Source organism: Perissodus microlepis, chromosome 5, assembly GCF_051167445.1.
Source record: "Perissodus microlepis isolate ML-2025 ecotype Zambia chromosome 5, ASM5116744v1, whole genome shotgun sequence".
Taxonomy (NCBI): Eukaryota; Metazoa; Chordata; class Actinopteri; order Cichliformes; family Cichlidae; genus Perissodus; species Perissodus microlepis.
This window is the reverse complement of record NC_140465.1, coordinates 21,841,657-21,861,909: the sequence shown is the minus strand read 5'-3', so window position 1 is coordinate 21,861,909 and position 20,253 is coordinate 21,841,657. Positions and strand designations below refer to the sequence as shown.

At 40.7% G+C, this 20,253-nt stretch overlaps 2 protein-coding genes across 2 annotated transcripts; one reads left to right on the top strand and one right to left on the bottom strand.

Annotated features, from left to right (window-relative positions):
• Positions 1 to 1,288: 1,288 nt before the first annotated feature.
• grik6 (glutamate receptor, ionotropic, kainate 6) lies at positions 1,289 to 7,276 on the top strand. Its single transcript, XM_084928773.1, has 10 exons — positions 1,289 to 1,396; positions 1,520 to 1,609; positions 4,419 to 4,450; positions 4,536 to 4,715; positions 4,886 to 5,109; positions 5,272 to 5,369; positions 5,476 to 5,693; positions 5,777 to 5,996; positions 6,104 to 6,348; positions 6,650 to 7,276. Exons 2-10 carry the CDS (start codon positions 1,543 to 1,545, stop codon positions 6,752 to 6,754), a joined length of 1,389 nt encoding a protein of 462 aa, XP_084784899.1. The 5' UTR covers positions 1,289 to 1,396; positions 1,520 to 1,542; the 3' UTR covers positions 6,755 to 7,276.
• An 11-nt stretch (positions 7,277 to 7,287) lies between these two features.
• Positions 7,288 to 18,686, bottom strand: plch2b (phospholipase C, eta 2b). Its single transcript, XM_084928772.1, has 21 exons — positions 18,055 to 18,686; positions 16,959 to 17,105; positions 16,171 to 16,414; positions 15,926 to 16,055; positions 14,244 to 14,414; positions 13,845 to 13,938; positions 13,516 to 13,719; positions 13,300 to 13,420; positions 13,037 to 13,208; positions 11,792 to 11,902; positions 11,621 to 11,704; positions 11,437 to 11,534; positions 11,256 to 11,344; positions 10,958 to 11,143; positions 10,755 to 10,862; positions 10,528 to 10,652; positions 10,351 to 10,435; positions 10,114 to 10,260; positions 8,690 to 8,769; positions 7,526 to 8,600; positions 7,288 to 7,423 (listed from the first exon to the last, which is right to left on the bottom strand). The coding sequence occupies exons 1-21, from the start codon at positions 18,404 to 18,406 to the stop codon at positions 7,416 to 7,418; spliced, it is 3,831 nt and encodes a 1,276-aa protein (XP_084784898.1). The 5' UTR covers positions 18,407 to 18,686; the 3' UTR covers positions 7,288 to 7,415.
• Between the last annotated feature and the right edge of the window lie 1,567 nt (positions 18,687 to 20,253).

Sequence of the window (20,253 nt, the reverse complement as noted above, 5' to 3'; positions counted from 1 at the left end):
AATCATATTTCAGTCCTGCTTAAATCAGCAATGATTTATTTACGTTATTACTTTATTATTTTGGCAGCTGGCTTCTGTCAAACATATTTATTACTCTTTCTGCATAAGACGAAAGATGAGATAGATTGATTATATAATCACTGGCTTACTCACTTCTTTAGGTCTGTTCTACATTTTGAAGCTACAAGACACCTACTGAAAACACACATACGTACTGATTCAATAGAAGAACAAATTCATATAAACAGTTTAGCATCATTCCTTTATATATATATATATATATATATATATACACACATATATATATATAAAGGAATGATGCTAAACTGTCTATATGATTTATATATATATATATATATATATATATATATATATATATATATATATATATTAGCATTATGTGTATTTATTAAGTAACCAGTTCTTACTGCAAAACTGAAAAAATGAATTGCAGTTCAGCTGCTAGGAAGCCTCTTAGTTCATATTTTAATAAATGTTTTAAGACTGTGTACATTTTCAGAATTCAGATTCATTTGGGTGTAAATAAAACTTTAACTTCTTGGTTTTCCATTAATAATTAAACCATACTGTAAGAAACATGCAGTCAATCAGAAATACAAACCTGAAGAGGGGGAACAGGTCAAACACTGGTTTTAGAGCTGCAAGGAAAAAACAGTCTCTCACTCCATATTACCTTTAGCACTGTTTCATTTGCACTATTTCAAAAGCTTTCTTAGCAATTTGACACTTCACAGAGCTTCAGATGTCTCTCCAAGGTCAGTGAACACTGTCCAATAAAGCCTTGTTTATGTTCTCTGAGAGAGAACGTTATTTTATCTTCTTTCTGTGTACTGCAACCTTTTGATCGACATGGTCTCATTTCACCAGAGAGTGTAACACTGCAAAAAGTCATATTTTGACTCTTTCCCCACTGAGCGTTTTGTGTTTTGTGCATATGTAACATCAGCATCTCCAATAACCAGTCAAATATGCCCTAGCTTTCGCTCTTTCTACAATTACTTTTGCGATGAGAGAAATCTTGCTTCAAATGCCCAGCATGCAATTTAAGTATCATGCAACTTATGGGGGCTCAGCTTAACTATAATGCAACCTCCTGTGAATCAGATTATGTTTATTTGCATAATCTGTTTAGTCATCATTAGAATGAATCACATTTTAATTCACACTGGAAGCTATATGTTTGAACATTATGCTGCTTGTCTCCACCCCCTTAAAATAATTACTCCACATTCTCCACCCACAAAGTCTTGGTTGGCTATCTCTTGTTTCACTGCAATCTGAAAAACGCCAGTTCACAGTGAATCACAGTCGAGCGCTGGCTACTGTCAGGGTCAGTTCGAAGCTGACGTGCTGTCAAATCCTGGACTCTTTTCAGGTTAGTTTTTAAGCTTTTTTTTATTGCTTTGATTGCTTTGTTTTTTGCTTTTGTGTTATAAAGTTGATGCATCTCTTCTATGCATGCTCCTTAAACTACTACTACTCTCCTTATAATTTGTAGGTTGCAAGTCTAGATTAAGAGAGATGATGATGCTTGGATTGTTTCTGCTGTCCTTTGGATTTCTCCTGGACAGGGGCACATGTACTGCAAGTAAGAGACTGTTTATTTATTTAGATCACATCTATGCATAAAAGATTAGGATGGATGGTTGGATGGATGGATGGATAGATGGATGTCCATCCATCCATCCATCCAACAATGTTGTTGTTGATGGATGGATGACAAACTGTAACATATCAGTCTGTAGAAGCAAACAGACTGATATGTCACATGGATGGATGGATGGACACATAGGATGGATGGATGGATGGACATCCATCCATCCATCCATCCATCCATCCATCCATCCATCAACAACAACATTGTTTTTGTTAAGTTTTCTTCTACAGACTGATATGTCACAGTTTGACCCGGTCACTGCATTTATAATCCAGAGTGGTGGCAGCTTGCTTTCTTTCTTTGCCAAATTCCTCATGTTTCCTCCCCAGTAATTGGTAGAAAATGATCATGGTTGACAGCAAACAAATACATAAACTGTCAGCCTTGCTGAATATCAAAGTGTTGCACTACATCCTGTCCAAGAAAGCTAGCCAGCTGACACAAAAAAACGATAATAAATCAAGTCCATGGAGCAAACAATGACCCTGTCTGTAAGAGTGGCCAAAAACTGACAGGGGCTTTAAGAGCTTGTGTTGGTGTCATCTCTTGAAAAGGAGGATCTGATGGTTGTCAGGGTCACCCTGTGGTGACGGATCCCCTAGGCCTTGGCCTGAATTGAGGCTTTTGATGCTCTTTGACTGCCCTCCCATCTCACAGCGCCATAGCATTGTAATTCTTTGGAATAACACACTGCTCTAAATAGATTGTGGACACTTTTCAAGTAGGCGAGCAGAGCCGCCAGATCTCCAGGATACCGGAAACCACTTGAGCTCAAAAAGTCAGTAGATGGACCCCAAATTTCACCTCAGGGACGTCTCTGTGTGTTAAAGTCTGAAGATGAAAAGCTGCACAAAGGAGTTTTTGATTCTTCTAAATTTAGTTTGGACTCCAACTATGAAAACATCTGTGATGGTAAAAGCATACAAGGACTTGTTCTTAACTTATTCTTCCCATTGTGTCTTTCTAATCTCTGAGCTTTTATAAACATGTAAAAATGTGAATATCTGTTAGTACAGCTTACAGACATAAAAGAAAGTAAACTCTGTGTCAATTGTATGGTTTTTTATATCAGGGCATTTTCAGGACACACAAAAAATATCTACTGTACTCTATTGCAGGTTTTAAAATGAGGTAAATCCAGCCAAAGTTAGGCAGATGGCCTCACATTTGTCTCTAGAATACTTTGATATAGAGAAGATTTTGTGGTCCACTCAGTGAGTGGGAGGTGCCCAGGGCCTGTGGCTGCAAAACAATCCCTAATCATCAACTTCCACCACCATGTTTCACAGTTGATATGAGGTGTTGACCAAAAACAGTAAATCAGGTGCAGATCTACTGTGTTTGGTTTTGTGCATTATGGCAAAACATCACATGGACAAAGGTTTGGGTACACCCAGGACAGGTTGTTAGCCTGTTGCAAAGGTAACACACAAAGAGAGAGAAACATTTACACAAATACAATATACACATTGTTACAACCTGCATAATATTATGTTGGTCCCTTTTTTGCTGCCAAAACAGCCTTTATCTGTCAAGGCATGGACTCCACTAGACCCCTGAAGGTTTGCTGTGGTATATGGCACCAAGATTTTAGCAACAGAGCCTTTAAGTCCTGTAAGTTGTGAGATGGGGCCTCCGTGGATCAGACTTGTTTGTCAAGTGCATCTGCAGGAATTTAAACCACTCCTGGTTTAAATTAACTCAATTTTTTTGTTGTGGCAGGCCACATTATCCTGCTGAAAGAGACCACAGCCATCAGGGAGTACTGTTTCCATGAAAGGGTGTACATGATCTGCAACAATACTTAGGTTGGTGATAGGTGTTAAACATCCACATGGATGGTGGAACCCAAGGTTTCCCAGCAGATCATTGCCCAAACCATTACCCTGCTTCCTTCTAGTGATGCACACGCAGCCGGCCATCTTTGTGATTAAGAGAAAACATGATTTGTCAGACTAGGCCACCTTCTTCCATCACTCTGTGGTCCAGTTCAGATGCTCACATGCCCATTGTTCATGGTTTTGCCGGTGGACAGGGATCAGCAAGGACACCTTGACTGGTCTGCAGCTATGCAGTCCCGTACCAAACCAAGTGTAATGGACTGTGTATTCTGACACCTTTCTATCAGGAGCAGCATTAACCTTTTCAGCAGTTTCAGCGACAGTAGCTCGTCTGTTGTATCAGACCACATGGGCCAACCAATGAGCCTTTGCCACCTATGATGCTGCTGGTTCACCACTGTTTCTTCTTTGGACCACTTTTGACAGATATTGACAACTACAGACCGGGAACACCCCACAAGACCTGTAGTTCTGATGATGCTCTGACTCAGTTGTCTACCATCCAAATTTGCCCCCGTCAGACTAACTCAAATCCTTGTGGCCATTTTTCCTGCTTCTAACACATAAACTTTGAGAACAAAATGTTCAATTGCTCTCTAATATATCCCACCCACCAACAGGTGCCAGCATGCAGTGATAATCAGTGTTATTCCTGATTGGTACACATATTATAGGACATTTTCAAACATAAACAGAGACCTGGGGATGCGTGTGCTAAAAATGTGCAGATTTTTTGAGTAGATTTAAAAAATATTTGACAGTAAATAAAATACATGACACTCCAAATAATGTCCCATAAAAATCAGAAAACAGCTGTCATGTAGGTGTGCTGTGGTTATTAAAATTCATGGAATCGCTGATCTAAAAGATTTTTCCTTATTTTTGTCTCTCAACAACAGTGCAGTCAGAGCTCAGAATCACAACAATAAAGGTACCTCATCTGGCTTTGCATATCTTTGTGAATACAAAATTAAATGTGAAATAAATCCCACTGACTTTCACATCGATTCTTTCAGCAAGAGCCGTATGTGATGTCCAAAGGTGCTCAGCTGGAAGGCTTTTGCATGGACCTGCTCTCTGAAGTAGCCAAGAAAGTGGGCTTCAAGTACAAAGTGCAGCTGGTGAAAGATGGCACGTATGGTAGACAGGAAGAGAGCGGGAACTGGAACGGGATGGTTGGAGAGGTGGTGAGAGGGGTGAGCAGCAAAGCACTCTCAAAAGAAGAAGTGAATATGTGGTGTTTTTGAAAGGGTTCTACAATTAAAAAAAAAAATCAACATGACTTTAAACCTAACTATGTTAAGAAGTTCCAAAAAAGTATCCACATTATATATCCAAACTAGCCAAATATATTTTTATCCTACAGGAAGCAGACCTCGCTATTGCTCCGCTGACTCTCACTGCAGCTCGGGAGAAAGCTGTGGGAATGACCAAACCATTCATGCAGACGGGAATCAGTATTCTGCTGAGGAAGGACATTTCAGAGGATGCAGGCTTCTTTGATTTCCTTTCCCCTTTCTCAGCACAGACCTGGGTTGGCATACTTATTGCCTATCTGGGGACGGCTGCTTGCATCTTCATAGTTGCCAGGTTGGTCATGAAAGCAGTTCTTTAAAGTGATTATTATGATTAATTTAATAATGATTGATTTAAGTTCTTGAGGGTTTTGAGGTTATATCTGTATTCCTTCGGGCAGTGGGTTACTCTGAGTGCTGTCTCATTAACAATTAACACCTTTGATCCAAATTGCAGACTCAGCCCTTCTGAGTGGAGTCAGCCTCAGAGTGAGAAAAACACGTTCGGTCTCCTCCACAGCCTTTGGTACACAGCTGGAGCTCTGACTCTTCAAGGTTAATGGCAAATCCAGACACCATCTAATCCAATAAGCATCTGAACAACAAACAAGTGAACATCTCTCCCTTTTGTGGCATTTGCTGAGCCTTTTTTGTGTTTCAGGTGCCGGCCCTCATCCCAAAGCCCTTTCGGGGCGTGTCATCTGCAGCAGTTGGTGGTTATTTAGCGTTGTCCTCTTGGCTTGCTATTTCTCCAACCTCAGCTCCACTAAGACCCCAGAGTCCTCTCACCTGATGGTGAAAGGGTTTGAGGACTTGGCCAATCAGGATGTGATTGAATATGGCTGCCTGGCCGGCTCTTCCACACTTGCTTTCTTTAAGGTGAGTACTGCAGCCCTAAAGTGTCTAGTTCAGCTGGAATTAGAGAGCTTTTCTCTCTAAGCTATTCTTTTTTCTTCATTTAGAATTCAAACAACCCAGTGTACCGCAGAATCTATGAGCACATGGAGCGGACAAAGAGTTTTGTGTCAAGTATGGATGAAGGCATTCGACGTGCAAAAGAGGGCAACTACGCCTTCATTGGAGAGTCTGTTTCTCTGGACTTAGCCGTAGCGCGTTACTGTGAACTAGTCCGGGCGCATGAAGTCGTTGGCATGAGGGGATACAGCATTGCTGCTGCTCTTGGTGAGGTTATTTATTTTTAAACTCTAATTAAACAGTTAAGTTTAGATGAAAGATGGTAAAATCTAATTCAGCACATAACCCAAAACTATCATTCTTTTTCCTCAAAGGTTCTCCAATCATAAAGAACCTCAGTGTGGCAATCCTACAGCTAAGTGAGGCAGGGGAGCTGGCTTACTTGCGAAGCAAGTGGTGGGCAAGCAGCTGCATAGCAGACAAAGGCAAGGTGTCAGCTGTGCAGTCGCATAACCTCAAGGGGATATTTCTGGTGCTTTCCCTCGGCCTTGGGCTGGGAACAATTGTGGCTGTCCTGGAGCTGACCTTCAAGAGTCGCAGGCGTGCAGCAGAGCACAAGGTACGTGCAAGGTTGTCGCAACTCACATGTCTCAAGTGAAACAGTGTGTGTGTGTTGATTCTTTAAGATTTTAAATTAATTGATGATTTTTTTGGCTGCGGCAGTTCTTCTGCCATTAGAAGATTGTTTTTTTATTGGTTGCAATTTGAAGCAACATTGTCATTTATTACATGGATTTTAGAAAATACAGATGACTGGGATGCCTACCCATCCATTCATCTGTATTTGCATTAAACTAATAGGTGGAATAAAGTGTTTTTGTTGCACTGGTGTTAATCTTGATTGCATGTCCATCCCACAGAAGACATGTTGTTCTGTACTGACTGAGGAGCTGAGTCTGCGCTTGAGGACCAGCAGTGGGAACAGATCCCAGGAAAATGTAGATAAAGACAAGGAAAAAGCATAGAAGCCTTTGGAAGATTTAACTACTATGAAACGTTTAGTTTTTAGAGCTTTTTATGTTTGATTTAATTATTTTTTTCCATTTGGCTTGATAACACTTGATAACTTTGTTCAAAGAATTTACAGAAATATTAACTCAGTAGACTGTAAACCTTATTATTTGCCTTATTATTTACATTTGAACTAAAATGTAAAAAAAAGTCCAACTTTTTCAGATATATAAATTACTGATTTTTCAGTACAACTGCTACTCTTTCAATGAAAAATCAAACACTTCAGTATAAAAAAAACATTTTTAATTTCAGTTTACACTTGTAAACTCAACATTTTGCTAACAAACTGTGCACATATGTTTACTTTCTAGGTTTACTGCTTGCAACTCTGCATCATGTATTTTGTACACTTGGCAGTGGCATCATGTGACTTCAGCAATTTCTTTTTAAAAACTACTTCATGCATAAAAACTGGGATGATTGTAAACATTTCAGCAAGATTAGAAAAGAAATAAAAAAAACATCTAACAGTGTTTTAATGCTTTGCGTCGTCCATCATTCTAGAAAGAAAAGCTACATATCTGACACATTTCACTCCACCATTACCATCATTCCTCTTTTTTCTTGTTGTTGATCCTTTTCTTTTTTCAGGACGACCTTGATCTCTTCCTGTCACAAATCTAAAAAACACAAAAACAGTAAAGAACAAAAAGGCTGATTACATAGAGCCACTTAGCTTTTGTAATCAAACTTCTTTTCATTCTTTTGCAAATGTGACTCACCATCTAGAAAAAGCGGTGATTTACAGCGGATCTCCCTCATCTTCTGGTCAAAGAGGGCCTTCATCTCTCTCTGCAGTGTCCCTTCGTGTTGCTCTGACCCAGCTGATGAGGGCGGGGGCACAAAGTCTAGGCTGTCGGTGCTGCTGTCGCTGCTGCTGCTGGACGTGGTGTCTAACAGGCAGAGACCGTTGGGTATGCGTCTCACAGGGTTGCCGTAGCTGCTGTAGTTTTGAGCTCCGTGCGTCTGACAGTGGAAAGTAGGCTTTCGGTTCAGCATCGGTGTCTGAGCAGAGGTAGTCTGTTTTCGCGGGCAACTGCGTGAGCGGCCCTTTGTCCTTATTGGGGTGGATGGCCAGGGGGTCACGGGAGCTTCTAAAGTCCGTCTAACCCTTGCAGGGGATGATGGAGGGACAAGAGGAGAAGGTTTGGCTTCTGGCTGTGGCACGAGTGGAGGCTGAGGGACTGTGTCGGTCTGACGCTGAGCTTCTGGCAGTGGCTCAGTGGCAATGTCATTGCCTGGTTTTGATTCTGGTGGTAATTCCTCAGGTGGTTCAAGCTGCTCTGACTCTATCTGCTGCCCAGCACAGTTGGACTGTTGTAATTCACTGGGGTCATTTTCCAGCTCCTCTTGAATTACTGGATTTTGGCTGTCTGGAGCAGGACTGTCAGGAGAAGAAGTCTGGGAAGAGGTCTCAAGGTCAAAGCTTTCAGCTATCACGCAGGGAGCAACCCCAGTGTGCTGGGAGTCAGTGGAAGACATCCGGCTAAAGATCCCTCTCTTTGTCTCTTGTGGTTCAAGAATTTTAACTCTGTGAGCTCGCCTGACAGGTTCACTCATGGCCCCTTTGTGGATGGCAGCCTTGGCTGCGGGCCCTTGAACCAGATAAGACGTTTCCCCACTCCTGCTGTCCTGAGAGATGGTGTCCAGATCCTTGCGGAAGTACAAAGCGCGTCCATCTTCTGAAGACTGGACAGAAAAATCTAGAGATGGCTGCCTTTGATGGCTCTTCATATGCTTCTGGGCTGCTTTTTGGATGTGTTTCCTAGCTGCTTGCACAGCATTTGCTGGTTTGATCTGTCACACAAAGGAAATCAGAAATCATAAGATAGAGTTGTCATGTGAAGATGTTCTTAGATCTGTAAGTGTATTTTATAATGCCATACCTTTCCTGCTATGTTAATAATAGCGACATGAACAAAGATCGATGATTCTGCCATTTCCTCCAGGTAGACATGGCGGTAACCTGCGAACAAGCACACAAACAAACAACAGGAAAAAAATTATTTAGATTTGAAATCTTTTATTTGGCATCTGTACACTTACACTGGGTTTGGATATGTAGGACATCTTGTGGAGAGCTTAGAGTCAGAGACAAATGAATGCCAACATAAAACAGAATGTGCACGGAGGTAAAGTCAAGACCAGAGTTATCTTAGTTTTGTTTATGAATTAGTTTTTGTTTTATTCTGTTTTCACTTTTTGCTTTCAGTTTAGTTTAGTTTAAAATGGTCTCAGGGTTTGTTTGCTCACTTCAGTTTAGTTTTCATTGGTTTCAATCATAGTTTTAGTCTTTATTAATTATTGTTGTATTGTGGAGAGCATAAGTCAGAGGAAATTTATATTATAGGAAAATCAGCACAGGTATTACAATAAAAGCACAGAACATTTTGAAAGCAGTTGAAGTATTTTAGACATCCAGTCTCGATAAATACATCAAAGTCTCATGAGACAAGTTTTCATAATATTTCCACCAAATTAACAAATGCTCCAACTCAAGATATTTGCTCTATTTTTATTTAATTTTTATTAATTTTAATTCACAAAATTACTTCAGAATTTTTTTTTGGAAAGGACAATATGTCAGGTAATTTCAAGTATAAAAACAGTATTTCCTGTATTGTACTTAAATGACTAGTTTAGGAAAAAAAAACATTGCAGATTACTGAAATATATATTGCACTTCTGGATAAATCAGATTTTCTGTGAATCTTCGTCAGATAGATACACATGGCAGAGTGATGGCAATCACTCTGGGAGGAAAGAAGCTGCTGTGGAAGCGTGTGAGATCAGACCGTCCGCTCTGCTGCCTCTGATAGTTTATGCTGATTGTTTTGGTCTGAGGGGGGTGTGATCTGGACTGAATGATGACAATGTGTTGTGCTCTTTTCTTGCAGCGTTGTGTGTATATGTATACAAGTCCACTGATGGAAGCTCAGTCCTTATATTCTTTCACTTTTTTAACACGTAAGGACTCAAAACAAATCTGCAACACTGGCAAGGACAAATAAAATATATTCATAAATTTTTGCTCAATCGCTTTAGTACGTTTCTCATATTTTTGATGTTCTGAAGATGCATTTCCCAAATGCCTCATAGTTAAAACAAATCACTAATGATACTCTGCAGAAAGTTGGAAGTTGTCCTAAATCTTTAATTTATTTGTAAAAATGAAGTTTTTGCAACACTGAAAAATTAATAACCTTTCAAAAGACAACAAGGCTTAGATTTTAATTTTAACAGAATAAAGGAGTATGCTTTCAGAAGTATAACTTCTGGAACCAAGCAAACAAGTGTACAGGTACTCCACCTGGCATCATGCTGGTAAAAGCTACAGTCCTCTGTCCAATGAAGTCTCTTCCAATAGGATCGTGATCCCACACCTGGAATCGCACCAGGGCGATTTGAGGCATTTGAATGTTGAAGACGAGGGTTTCCTCCCACATTGGGTTGAAACCTGAAAGAAAGGAATGTCACCAAGACTGAGAAACACAAAGTCAGCTTGGCTTGGAGTGATTTAAACTGCAACGTGGAGCTTCACACGTACCGTTATCATGCACTACTCTAGTCTGCTGCTTGGAGCAGTCAACAGGTAGGCCGATGATCTCGACTTCAACAAAGGGATCAATTATCTAAAAAAAGTCCAAGAAAAACTTGACTTTAGTGTTAAAAACGTATTTTTGTTGAACTCTTTGACTTTATATCTACTGTATTTTGACCTGACCTCTCCTCTGTCCCCAAACATGGAGTCTTTGGGTTTGGGAAGTTGCTGTCCACTAATGATCTTCAGCACTAACTGAGTTTTCCTGTGTCCTGGCAGGGGCTCCTCCAACACTGGGTTAAAGGCACCTTATGAAAAGCAATAGTATTTATTAGGTGCTGATCCAGGATTCATTGCTCTTCACTTTGTAATCTGCAGAAATCTACTAAGTGTGAGTGAACACCACGTACCTTTACACATGCACTTGGGCTTCAGAACATATCCACAGTTTCCATTGCTCGAGAACTTGGCTTGGTTCAGTTCAAGCATGCGACCTTCTGTTTGATAATTCATGGCAACTAAGATGAAACAGCAACGTGACAACAAGTTAACAAGTTAACAACAAACAGTATCACATAACGCTAGTATTGAGTTTTAGTGACACTTTTGTTACCCATATGGCATCCTGAGTTCCAGTATGGTTGTGGGTTGAAGTTGCTTGAGTCCACTCTGTAGTTGGACGGATAGACTCTTAGAAGCTGGCGCTGGTTGAAACGCACCAGCTCACCCGGTTTAAGCTGTAAGATCTGGTTCATTACTGTCTCATCCAGGGATGATACCTGCCAACTGCTCATGAATGCTGCCAAAAAGAAAACTAAAATGTATGAGACACTCACTCTGAAAAGTTTCTATGAGTTGGGATGTGCTTAGTGAAAACAAAAATGCAGGCAAAGGTTTCTAGTTGGATTTACCTTGTGTTTCTATGTCATGCACACGGACAGATTTTGTGTATTTGACCAGATCAGAGAGAGCTCGGGAGAGCCTCATTGTTTTCCTTTTTCTGCAGAGACAGAGGGAATCTTATAAGTGTAATCCCAGATATGATAAAGTTTAGATTGTCAGCTGTTTTTGACCTTTAGTAACTGGTCTTACTTAGGATGGTAAACAATTTGTGTCCTCTCCCTGCTGCTGCTGTAGTCTGATTCACCATCAGACATGGCCTTGTTTTTCACTCGTATTCTCTTTTTTCTCTGAAAGAAAAAAAAAAAAATCTAATGTTTTAAGTCAAAGTCAGCCAAAAGGAAAGCTGTCAGATATTGTTTTTATATCAGCTGACCTTTCTTTTGAAGCTTCTCATGATTGATCTCCCAAATCGTCTCTTCTTCTTAGGCTGATTGGTAGAGTTAACGCTATTCCCATCCTGAAAAGTTCAAATTGCAATCTTACTATATTTACCTTCTTTCTTACTTACTTTGTTTCTTTCTTTCTGTTTAAATGTTTCATTTGCCTGTGGGTTATCATCATCATCATCGTCCTCTTCTTCCTCATTTCCAGTGTCTTCATCAGACACATCACCCTCCTCCACATCAGGATCAAGGTTTGCTGGCAGCTTCTTCCCCTAAAAACAGAAAATTAACAATCGCTTTGTGTGTGTGTGTGTGTGTGTGTGTGTGTGTGTGTGTGTGTGTGTGTGTGTGTGTGTAATAATATACATATAATCATTTATTTTGTAAACTGCCAAGGATCTGCCAAGGACAATGATAGAGAAAGCACAAAGCTGCACTCTTTCTACTTGCTGTGTGCAGTTTGTAACCTACACAAGTACTGTGTGGGTTACACATCACTGCATGAGGGATAGTGATTGCAACAGACTGGACAGGGTTTACATTTACACCTTCGTGTTGTGTTGACAGACTTTGTTACAGAAAAGAAAAAAGACAGTTTTCAGCATTGTGTCTCACAAAGGGAAATGAACACACCTCAACATCTGCAGAGTCACATTCCTGAGATGTAATGTGAATGAGAGTCTGTGGCCTCACAGGCGCTAATAGTTACATCATTGTAAATTGTTTTTGAGCTAAATGTGAACAGTATTGCTTAATTTCAAATTTCACCAGCCACTTCATTAGGTACACCTTGCTGGTCCTGGGTTTAACCCTCCTTTTTCCTTCATAGCTGCCTTAACTCTTAACTCCATGGTGCTAGAAACATTCCTCAGAGATTTTTGTCCTTATTCTGATGCTCAAGCCCAAAATTTGACAAGAAAATGTACCCAGACTATAGCAACACCACACCAGACTGAACTGTTGACACAAGACGGTGAGGTAATGAGGATTGTTCACGTTTGGCAAACCCATGTGAACTTTAGTTTCAGTTTCCTGTTCTCATCTAAAGGGAGTGGCACCTGGTGTGGTCTTCTGTTGCTGTAGCCCATCTGCTTTAAGGTTCAACACGTTGCACGATCAGAGATGCTCATCTGCATTCCTTGGTTGTGATGATTAAATATTTGGTTTAAAGTTAACTTCCTATCAGCTCAGTGAGGTATTTTGTCAGCTGGTTCATCAACTTTGCATGTAATAACTACAATGAGATTATACTTGGAAGCGACTACCTACTGTAGTCAGATGACATCTGAATAGCATATAGGTGTGTGTATGTGCGTGTGTGTGTGTGTGTGTGTGTGTGTGTGTGTGTGTGTGTGTGTGTGTGTGTGTGTGTGTGTGACTGTGTGTGTGGGTAAAAACAACTGTACCTTGACCAAAATCTTTCCTTTCAGGATCTCAGGGGATGGCAGCTTTTTGCATTCATGCACGCTGATATTGCTCAGATCCAGTTTGTCTTGCAGCACCTCTCTCAGATATTTAGCCATCTTTTTCTGCTGAGGCACAGTGCAGTGGTTCTCTATGGACAGGATCACGGGATACCTGGCAGTGAGGTGACAATAACTGAACGACTGCGCAGGTGCACCAGCTCGACAAAATTTAAATCAGCACCAGGAATTAAAAAAAATCTTACTGTGATTTTGTGAAGGCATATTTGTCAATTGTTTCAATTACATCTTTGAAGAGAATTTTGGATGTCAAGGTATAACCATGATGGACAATGGGCTCTCCATCTGGTCCATCCCAGCAGTCCACTAAGAGAGCGGGAAAGAGCTGACAACCATTTGTAATCTTATAAAAAATCACACACTGAAATAACAGCTCAGGTTCTTGTTGTGTCGGCTCTTACCCTCGACACAGCGACAGCCTGCCTGCAGGACGTAGGCATACATTTCCACTCTAGACTGAGAGAGCAGCTGGTCTCCTGTCAGGTAGGTGTTGTGAGACGTGGCAATGAAGTAGTTGGTTAGAGGCTGCGTCATGTCCTGGTTTACCTGATTGTGCTCGGGGTTGAAGATATCGCCTGCAGGACTCCGCATGTAGTTGGTGAAACCTGAAGGAAGAGAGTTGTTGGAGCAGCTATTTTATTTACAGACTGAAAATTAAATCTGGTTTGATTGACATGTGATAATAACGACGTTTCACCGGCCACAGGCACTTTGAGCAAGGCCTACATACCATCAATACCCAGTACCATACGCTGGAGGTTCTCAGGACACGGCTCAAACTTGGCCACTATGTCCACTAGATGCTCTCTGTTTAGGCCTCGCATCTACAAATAGAACACAATGAACTGTTTTTATCTTATTGGATCCAAAAGTTAAAAGCTTTTTGAAAACTGCTATTAGCAATAATTTAATGCAATCTTTTAAAGCACTTTATTGCTTGTTATATCTCAATTTCATGACTTCACGTTTGTCTCTTGCACTGCAGTGATTGGTTAAAATACAGCTAGCTTCTTCTTAGACACCATCACTGATGTTAATCTGATACACTTTAAATACATTTCAAAGAGAGGTAAAAATGGGGATAAATAGTATCAAACAGATGATTGTGATTGATTTGACTTTTGACTACCTTCTGTTCATTTTCCAGAAAGCGTGCAAGGTCATGGAGATCCAGGACTTCTTTCTGATTGCTGTAGGAGATCAGAATCAGGTAGAGGTCTCTGCGTGTGGAAATCATCTTGTAGAATGAACAAAATTCATCAAAGCCGAGAGAGCCCTGGTTCTCGTCCGTGTCTGCTTCCTGCAGATAGTGGCGAAAACATTTTATGATGTCTGTCTCTCTCTCAGTACCTTCTGAATGATATAACTGTCACCATCAAAACAGAGCTCATTCACGGGTGGGGGAGGGGAGGACGGGCAGTGAGCTACAGCAGCTAAAGCAATATTGCGATACAACAAAGGCCATCTGTGACAACCATATGGGCTTCCGGTGATAGCCTTTTCCACCGTTCCAACAAAAACACTGAATGCACATATTTGTCTGCTGGCACCATCTGTAGCATTTTATGCTTCTCTGTATATAATCATGGGATGATGGGAATCATGGGAAGATCACAGGGAGAGTCTGCTTAAGGATTTTACATATTTTTTTTATTCGTTAATACACTTTCCAATCTGGTTTCTTTAGGCTGCCCCAGAGTGCAGGATTTGTGTCCTGTCATATTTTCTGGGTTTGAAACATTTTACTAGATTTACTAGCTGTCATATTTTTTCTTGCTCTATTTATTTATTTTAGCCATTTTAGCTGCATGGTTTGGCTCTGCAAGTATTGGTATACTTGTTTTGTGCAGGTTTAAATACTGACACGGTCCTCTGAGGAGGAATCGTGCTCTCTGGTGATGTTTTTGCTTTGTCACTACCACGAAAGGTGTGGTGTTAAATGTCTCGACAGTGACTGTGAGTTTTTCTCAGAATGTGGGACTTGCCTTCTTACTGGAAACAGACAATGACATTACCAGAAGAGAGACGTACACACCTATGTAGTCTCTCACTTTATTTATTAAACAAAATTAGTCCATATCATTAAAAAAGTAGTGACCCTGAGTTTATGAATATGGAAGCTATTGTGCTAACTTTGCACGTGTAAAAATTCAACTTGGATCTCTTTTTATTTTAAGTGAGTTAAAAAAAAATAGTTTGGCGCAGTAGGAGGACTTTTTCTGGTTCTGAAGGGCATCATGTCAGAAACACTTTAAGCTACTGAACCTACTGAATAATTTGCCATGAAAATTTGTTCTGATATATACATTTCCCTTCCCTTAGGATCAGTTATTATCAATGAGAATACAAGCATGCCAACAAGACTGGAAAAACAAAGGCAGCGACTATGACAGTGGCAGCAATGCTCGTGCTCAATAAAGATGAGGCCTGTTACTACATATCATTGACAAATAAACTCAGGTAAAGCTATCATTCAAGTAACCAACATGTTGTAGTTTAAAATTATATGAAACATGTCTGCACTCAAAAAATATTTACGCCCTAAATGTGGACTTTTGTTATGTAAGTTTGTTATACAAGTACAGTGTAAAACACTAAATTTTATCACGTCTAGGCAAATAAATTTGACTTGATTGGTATACATTCAGTTTTCACCAGGCATTTTTTCCTTAATGATTCATTGTTTGAATAAGTTAACCTTTGACCTTATATGTTTCAGGTCAAAGAATCACTTTTTGAGTGTAGGGGAGCAGAGGGCAAGTGTCAATTAGAGGTTACAGTCATGTTAAGTCTGTCACGTTTAAGTCTTACCTGAAACATCTCCCTGACTTTCTGCTTGGGTAAATTCACATTGAGCTTGTGGAGCAGCTGGTGAACTTCTCCGATGCTCAGGGTGCCATCTCCATTTTTATCTGCCTCAGAGAAAGTCTGCTGTAACCACGTTCAGCTGCAGTTAAGGCCGAACCATACGCTAAACAATCAGTTTACCAAATATAAAGTGATGTATTTGTGCCTATAAACCATGTTGAACAGTTGTGTGGGTGGATAAAGGATATTGATCACGGGTGCGCTGCCTCCGAGCCAAACTGTCTTCATCACTGATACCAGCCATGAGGTATTTCAGCCCAGTGATCCAAGTGCGGGTCTCCTCTGCGTTGGTGGAGACCAGGTCCAGGGACTTCACACGGTCCCCGTAGTAAATACTGAAGCAGCAGTTTGGGTCGAAACGGTTGTCTGCGTAACGCCTGAAGACCTCTGACTTTTTCCCCTCACACACCTCATGAATGGAATCAATAGTTACTGAAAAACAAAAACAGAGAGGTCATTCATGTCTCTGCAGCATTGAAAATAAGTAAATTCTAAACAATAATATGCAGTATTGTGCAAAAACCCCCATTTCATTATAAATCTTGCCAGGAAAATGATTTATTGAACCATGTGCAAACATACATGGAAATACATTATACCTACAGGATTGGGACACCAGTAAATGTCCCAACGCCCAACAATACAACAGTTTATCAGATGTAAAACATGTCAGCTTTTTAAAGAGCAGAAATCCAACTCTTCTGGTAAATTTGCCATCAACCAAAAGAAACTTTGCCGAGCTAACAGGAGTTATAACTGATGGTCCAAACCAAATATTCATCAAAACAGCTTTTTGTGGCTTTTCCTCAGCTGAAGGGCCACGCCTAAAATGTGGTTTCTTTAAGACATCATAATCAGTAAATACAAATATGAACTTTGAGCTGAATTCAATTCTCATGCAATACGAATAGTCCCGAGTGATCGTCCACACCAAAAGTTCTGTGTGATTTCCGTGTGGTGCAAGGTGGTCACTCACTTTTGGCCTTGTCATGTTTTCTGGAGGGTCGCCATCGGATGCAGGACTTGTGCTCGTCCAGGTAAAAGAATCGCACCAGTCCTTTCTTCTTCCCCTTCATTTTGGTTAACTGAGTGCCAGTTTGCATGGTGCACATACACCTCTCCACTACAGGACAACACAAGAAACAAATTTATCAAAGGTTTCTTTAGCCTTCTTTAGTCAAGATTGTCAGAAATCCACTGCGATTAATTTGTGGACAACACCACAAGGTACCCAAAGATATCAAATGTTCAGTTTAATAATAAAATCTTGCTATGTTGGGACCGTGCATGCTGAGGTTATGAATAAAAATATCATGTTGGTGCCTTACTTACACCACCACCAAGTCAAAAGAGCCTTACTGTTGTCATTGACTGAGAATGTTTGTAACTTATGAAATCCTACACCACATTATTTTGTGTTGGGAAGTATCATGAGAGCTCAAAGGGATGATTAGAGGTTTACTATCAAGCATTACTTCGTGAGATTACAGGCTGAGTTACACCATGAAAATACACAAACTACTTATTGTCTAAAAAGAAACACCTGTGCCTACAGTCAGATGCGTCACAGTGCTCTACAGTGTCTCTTCTGACTTTCCTTCAGTGACTTTCCATGAAATCTTTAATGGTGTGTGCGCCCACAGTAAGTATACTGGGAAAGCGTTTAACAGAACCAGTTTTTTCTCCTAACAATGAAGTCATTATCAGGTCACCGGTTTATGTGTTGTGTGCAAGTAACCTTTGTTTGTAATCTGAAGCTCAGGTGCATGTGACGCAACCTGGCACACCATTCAGGCTAATCCTAAAGGATTGTCTACTGTCCATATGCCCATTATCTGCTTCACTGCTTCCCTAATTTGTTATACGTGCGAGCGCCTTGTTTTGAAGGCCATTCGCGACAACACGTCACGGCAAATGTTTTAAATTTACAACACCTGGAATAAAAATGTCCAGTAAAAATTTTCCCTCTTCCCTCTCAGTGTGGTGCAGACAGCAAGAACCTCTGCTAAACAGGCTGCTGAGCTTCTGTGATTATTTAAGTATTATTTAGTGATCAGTTGACTTAATATTACCTATCTGACCCAGTCTCCATTTAGGCTGTGCAACCACACTTCCACCAATCCAGAAGAATTCCTCTGCGAGTCGAGAAACGGATGCTTTCTGCCAAAGTTTTGGGGAGCTCATAATAGATGGAGTGGGGGAATTCAGTCGGCTGGAGCCAGGGTTTGTCTGATGAGTGGAGGCTTTAGCCAGAGACGGTGAAAACACTCCTGATGACAGAGATCCCAAGGACTGAAAGGTGGTCTTCTTAGGAGGCAGAGAGGACAGTGGTGGAGTTCCACTGTGTCCGGGAGACTGTGGTGCCATCGCAGAGCTGATGTTCATCCCTGAGTTGTACATTTGGGTCCGGCTCTCCTGGCCCATCCACACCACGAGAACCCACCTTCTTCCTCCCCACTCTGCTGGACTCTTCAGACAGGTTTCTTTGTAACGCGGGTCAGCATATCCTCATCTTGTAGTTAAAGCATTCCTACATGGGAGCAAGGACCGACATTCCCACCCTGGAAGCTCATTCCTTGACATTGTTTGTCCAGGTTTCCAGTGTAGTGACCATCAAGTGTTCTTCTATGAATGTTTTCATGCAGAGAGGGCTCTCAGATTGGAAGAAGTGTGCACCTTGTTTGTGTCAGTAAATCTTCCTGAAGCTGTAATCCCGGAGTGAGGCTTCAGCCTTGCTTTCATAGAGGGATTTTCCAGTAAGCCTCTGAAGGAAGACAGTGGGACACGGTGGCTGCACATTTTATTTTAACCATACCTATGAGTTAAAATAAATTAACTCATTAACTCAAGTTATTACAGAATATGGACATTAAAGTAGATTTCATAACCATGTTTATGACACACAGTATTAGGCTTTACCACTAGAGCCATTAAGGTTTTAAGAAGCTTGAAGTATCGTCATACTGTGTGCAGTGATTTCCCCCTAGAGGCAAAAGTCTGACATAGAGCAGACGCTTCTCAAATGGCAGGTGAAGCTGTCAAACCAGTATGTGAAATTTTTCACAATATTTTTACTTGTACACAAGAGAAAGGGTCTAGCTATCTGCAAAGGTTTCAGAAGCTTAAATACAAATGTCTACAATTGGTTTACAGTTATTGGTTGTGTCTTTGTGCTTCTTAAAAAATAAATCAAAGTACAAATAAACATGTAGGAGCCTCCTCAGATAAACATTCCTGGAGGCAACAATTCTGCCTTGGAAGAAGAAGAGATGTAAGGATGTGTGTAGGTGTAGAATGCAGAGGGTGGATGTGGCGCACATTGTGGTTCTGGCTTTGCTGCATTGCAAGGGAGAGAATCAGGCGTCCTTTTGGACACCAGTAAGAACTGGTGTCCAAAGGGACAGAAGCAACGGGCTGTTCAGTGTTGCAGCACTGCACTGTTTTCTTACCACAGTTCATGTTCTTGGTATTGATGGTCTCCATGGTAATGTTCTGTGCAGTGTAAAAGTTTTGTGAGATCATTGCAGGACAAATAAAATAGTTTATTTGCAATTGTCATAAAATGTTAATAGAATAATTGAACGTGAAACCACACAATAGCAGTTAGTCAGCCACAGAAAGACAGTCTGGAACAGCAGGCTTTCATTCTGAGAAAATGGCTAAATATTTTGACCACTCATGCTTACACAATGTCAAAGGAACCTGGCAATAACTCATTCAGTGACATTAGAAAAAGCTCATGCATCCAGCAGAACTGTGGTGTTTTGCTAAACGCATGAGCTGCTTTGGGAAATGCATCAACACTTCGGGGAACATCGAAACTGTGTTGAGAAATATTCTAAAGCAACTGAGAAAAGCTGTGAAAGGAAACATGGACATTTTCACGTTTTCTCAATTGCTTCTGAGTATTTTTGAAACCTTTTTTAAGGTTGCACTATGGAAGATACATTTCCCAAAACGCGCGTGCAGGGAAACACATTTGAGTCAAAATAAAAGCTTTGTGTCAATGAATGGCTTCTGTACTGCTGTGGTGTATCAGGGTGGATACTCTTCAGGTGTTTATTTTACTGGGTTTTACATTCTACTTTGTATGGCAAAAGAACTCCTTTCATTTGCATGTTACTTGAGTGGGACAAAAAGCACGCTAATGGGGGAAGAACTACAGCGTATGCTTTTGCCATCCTCCTTTATTCTGTTGTCTCCCCCTTGATTCACGACCACGCATTCTCTTCTTCACCCATGGACTCTTGAAAGATGTTGTCTTCTCATGT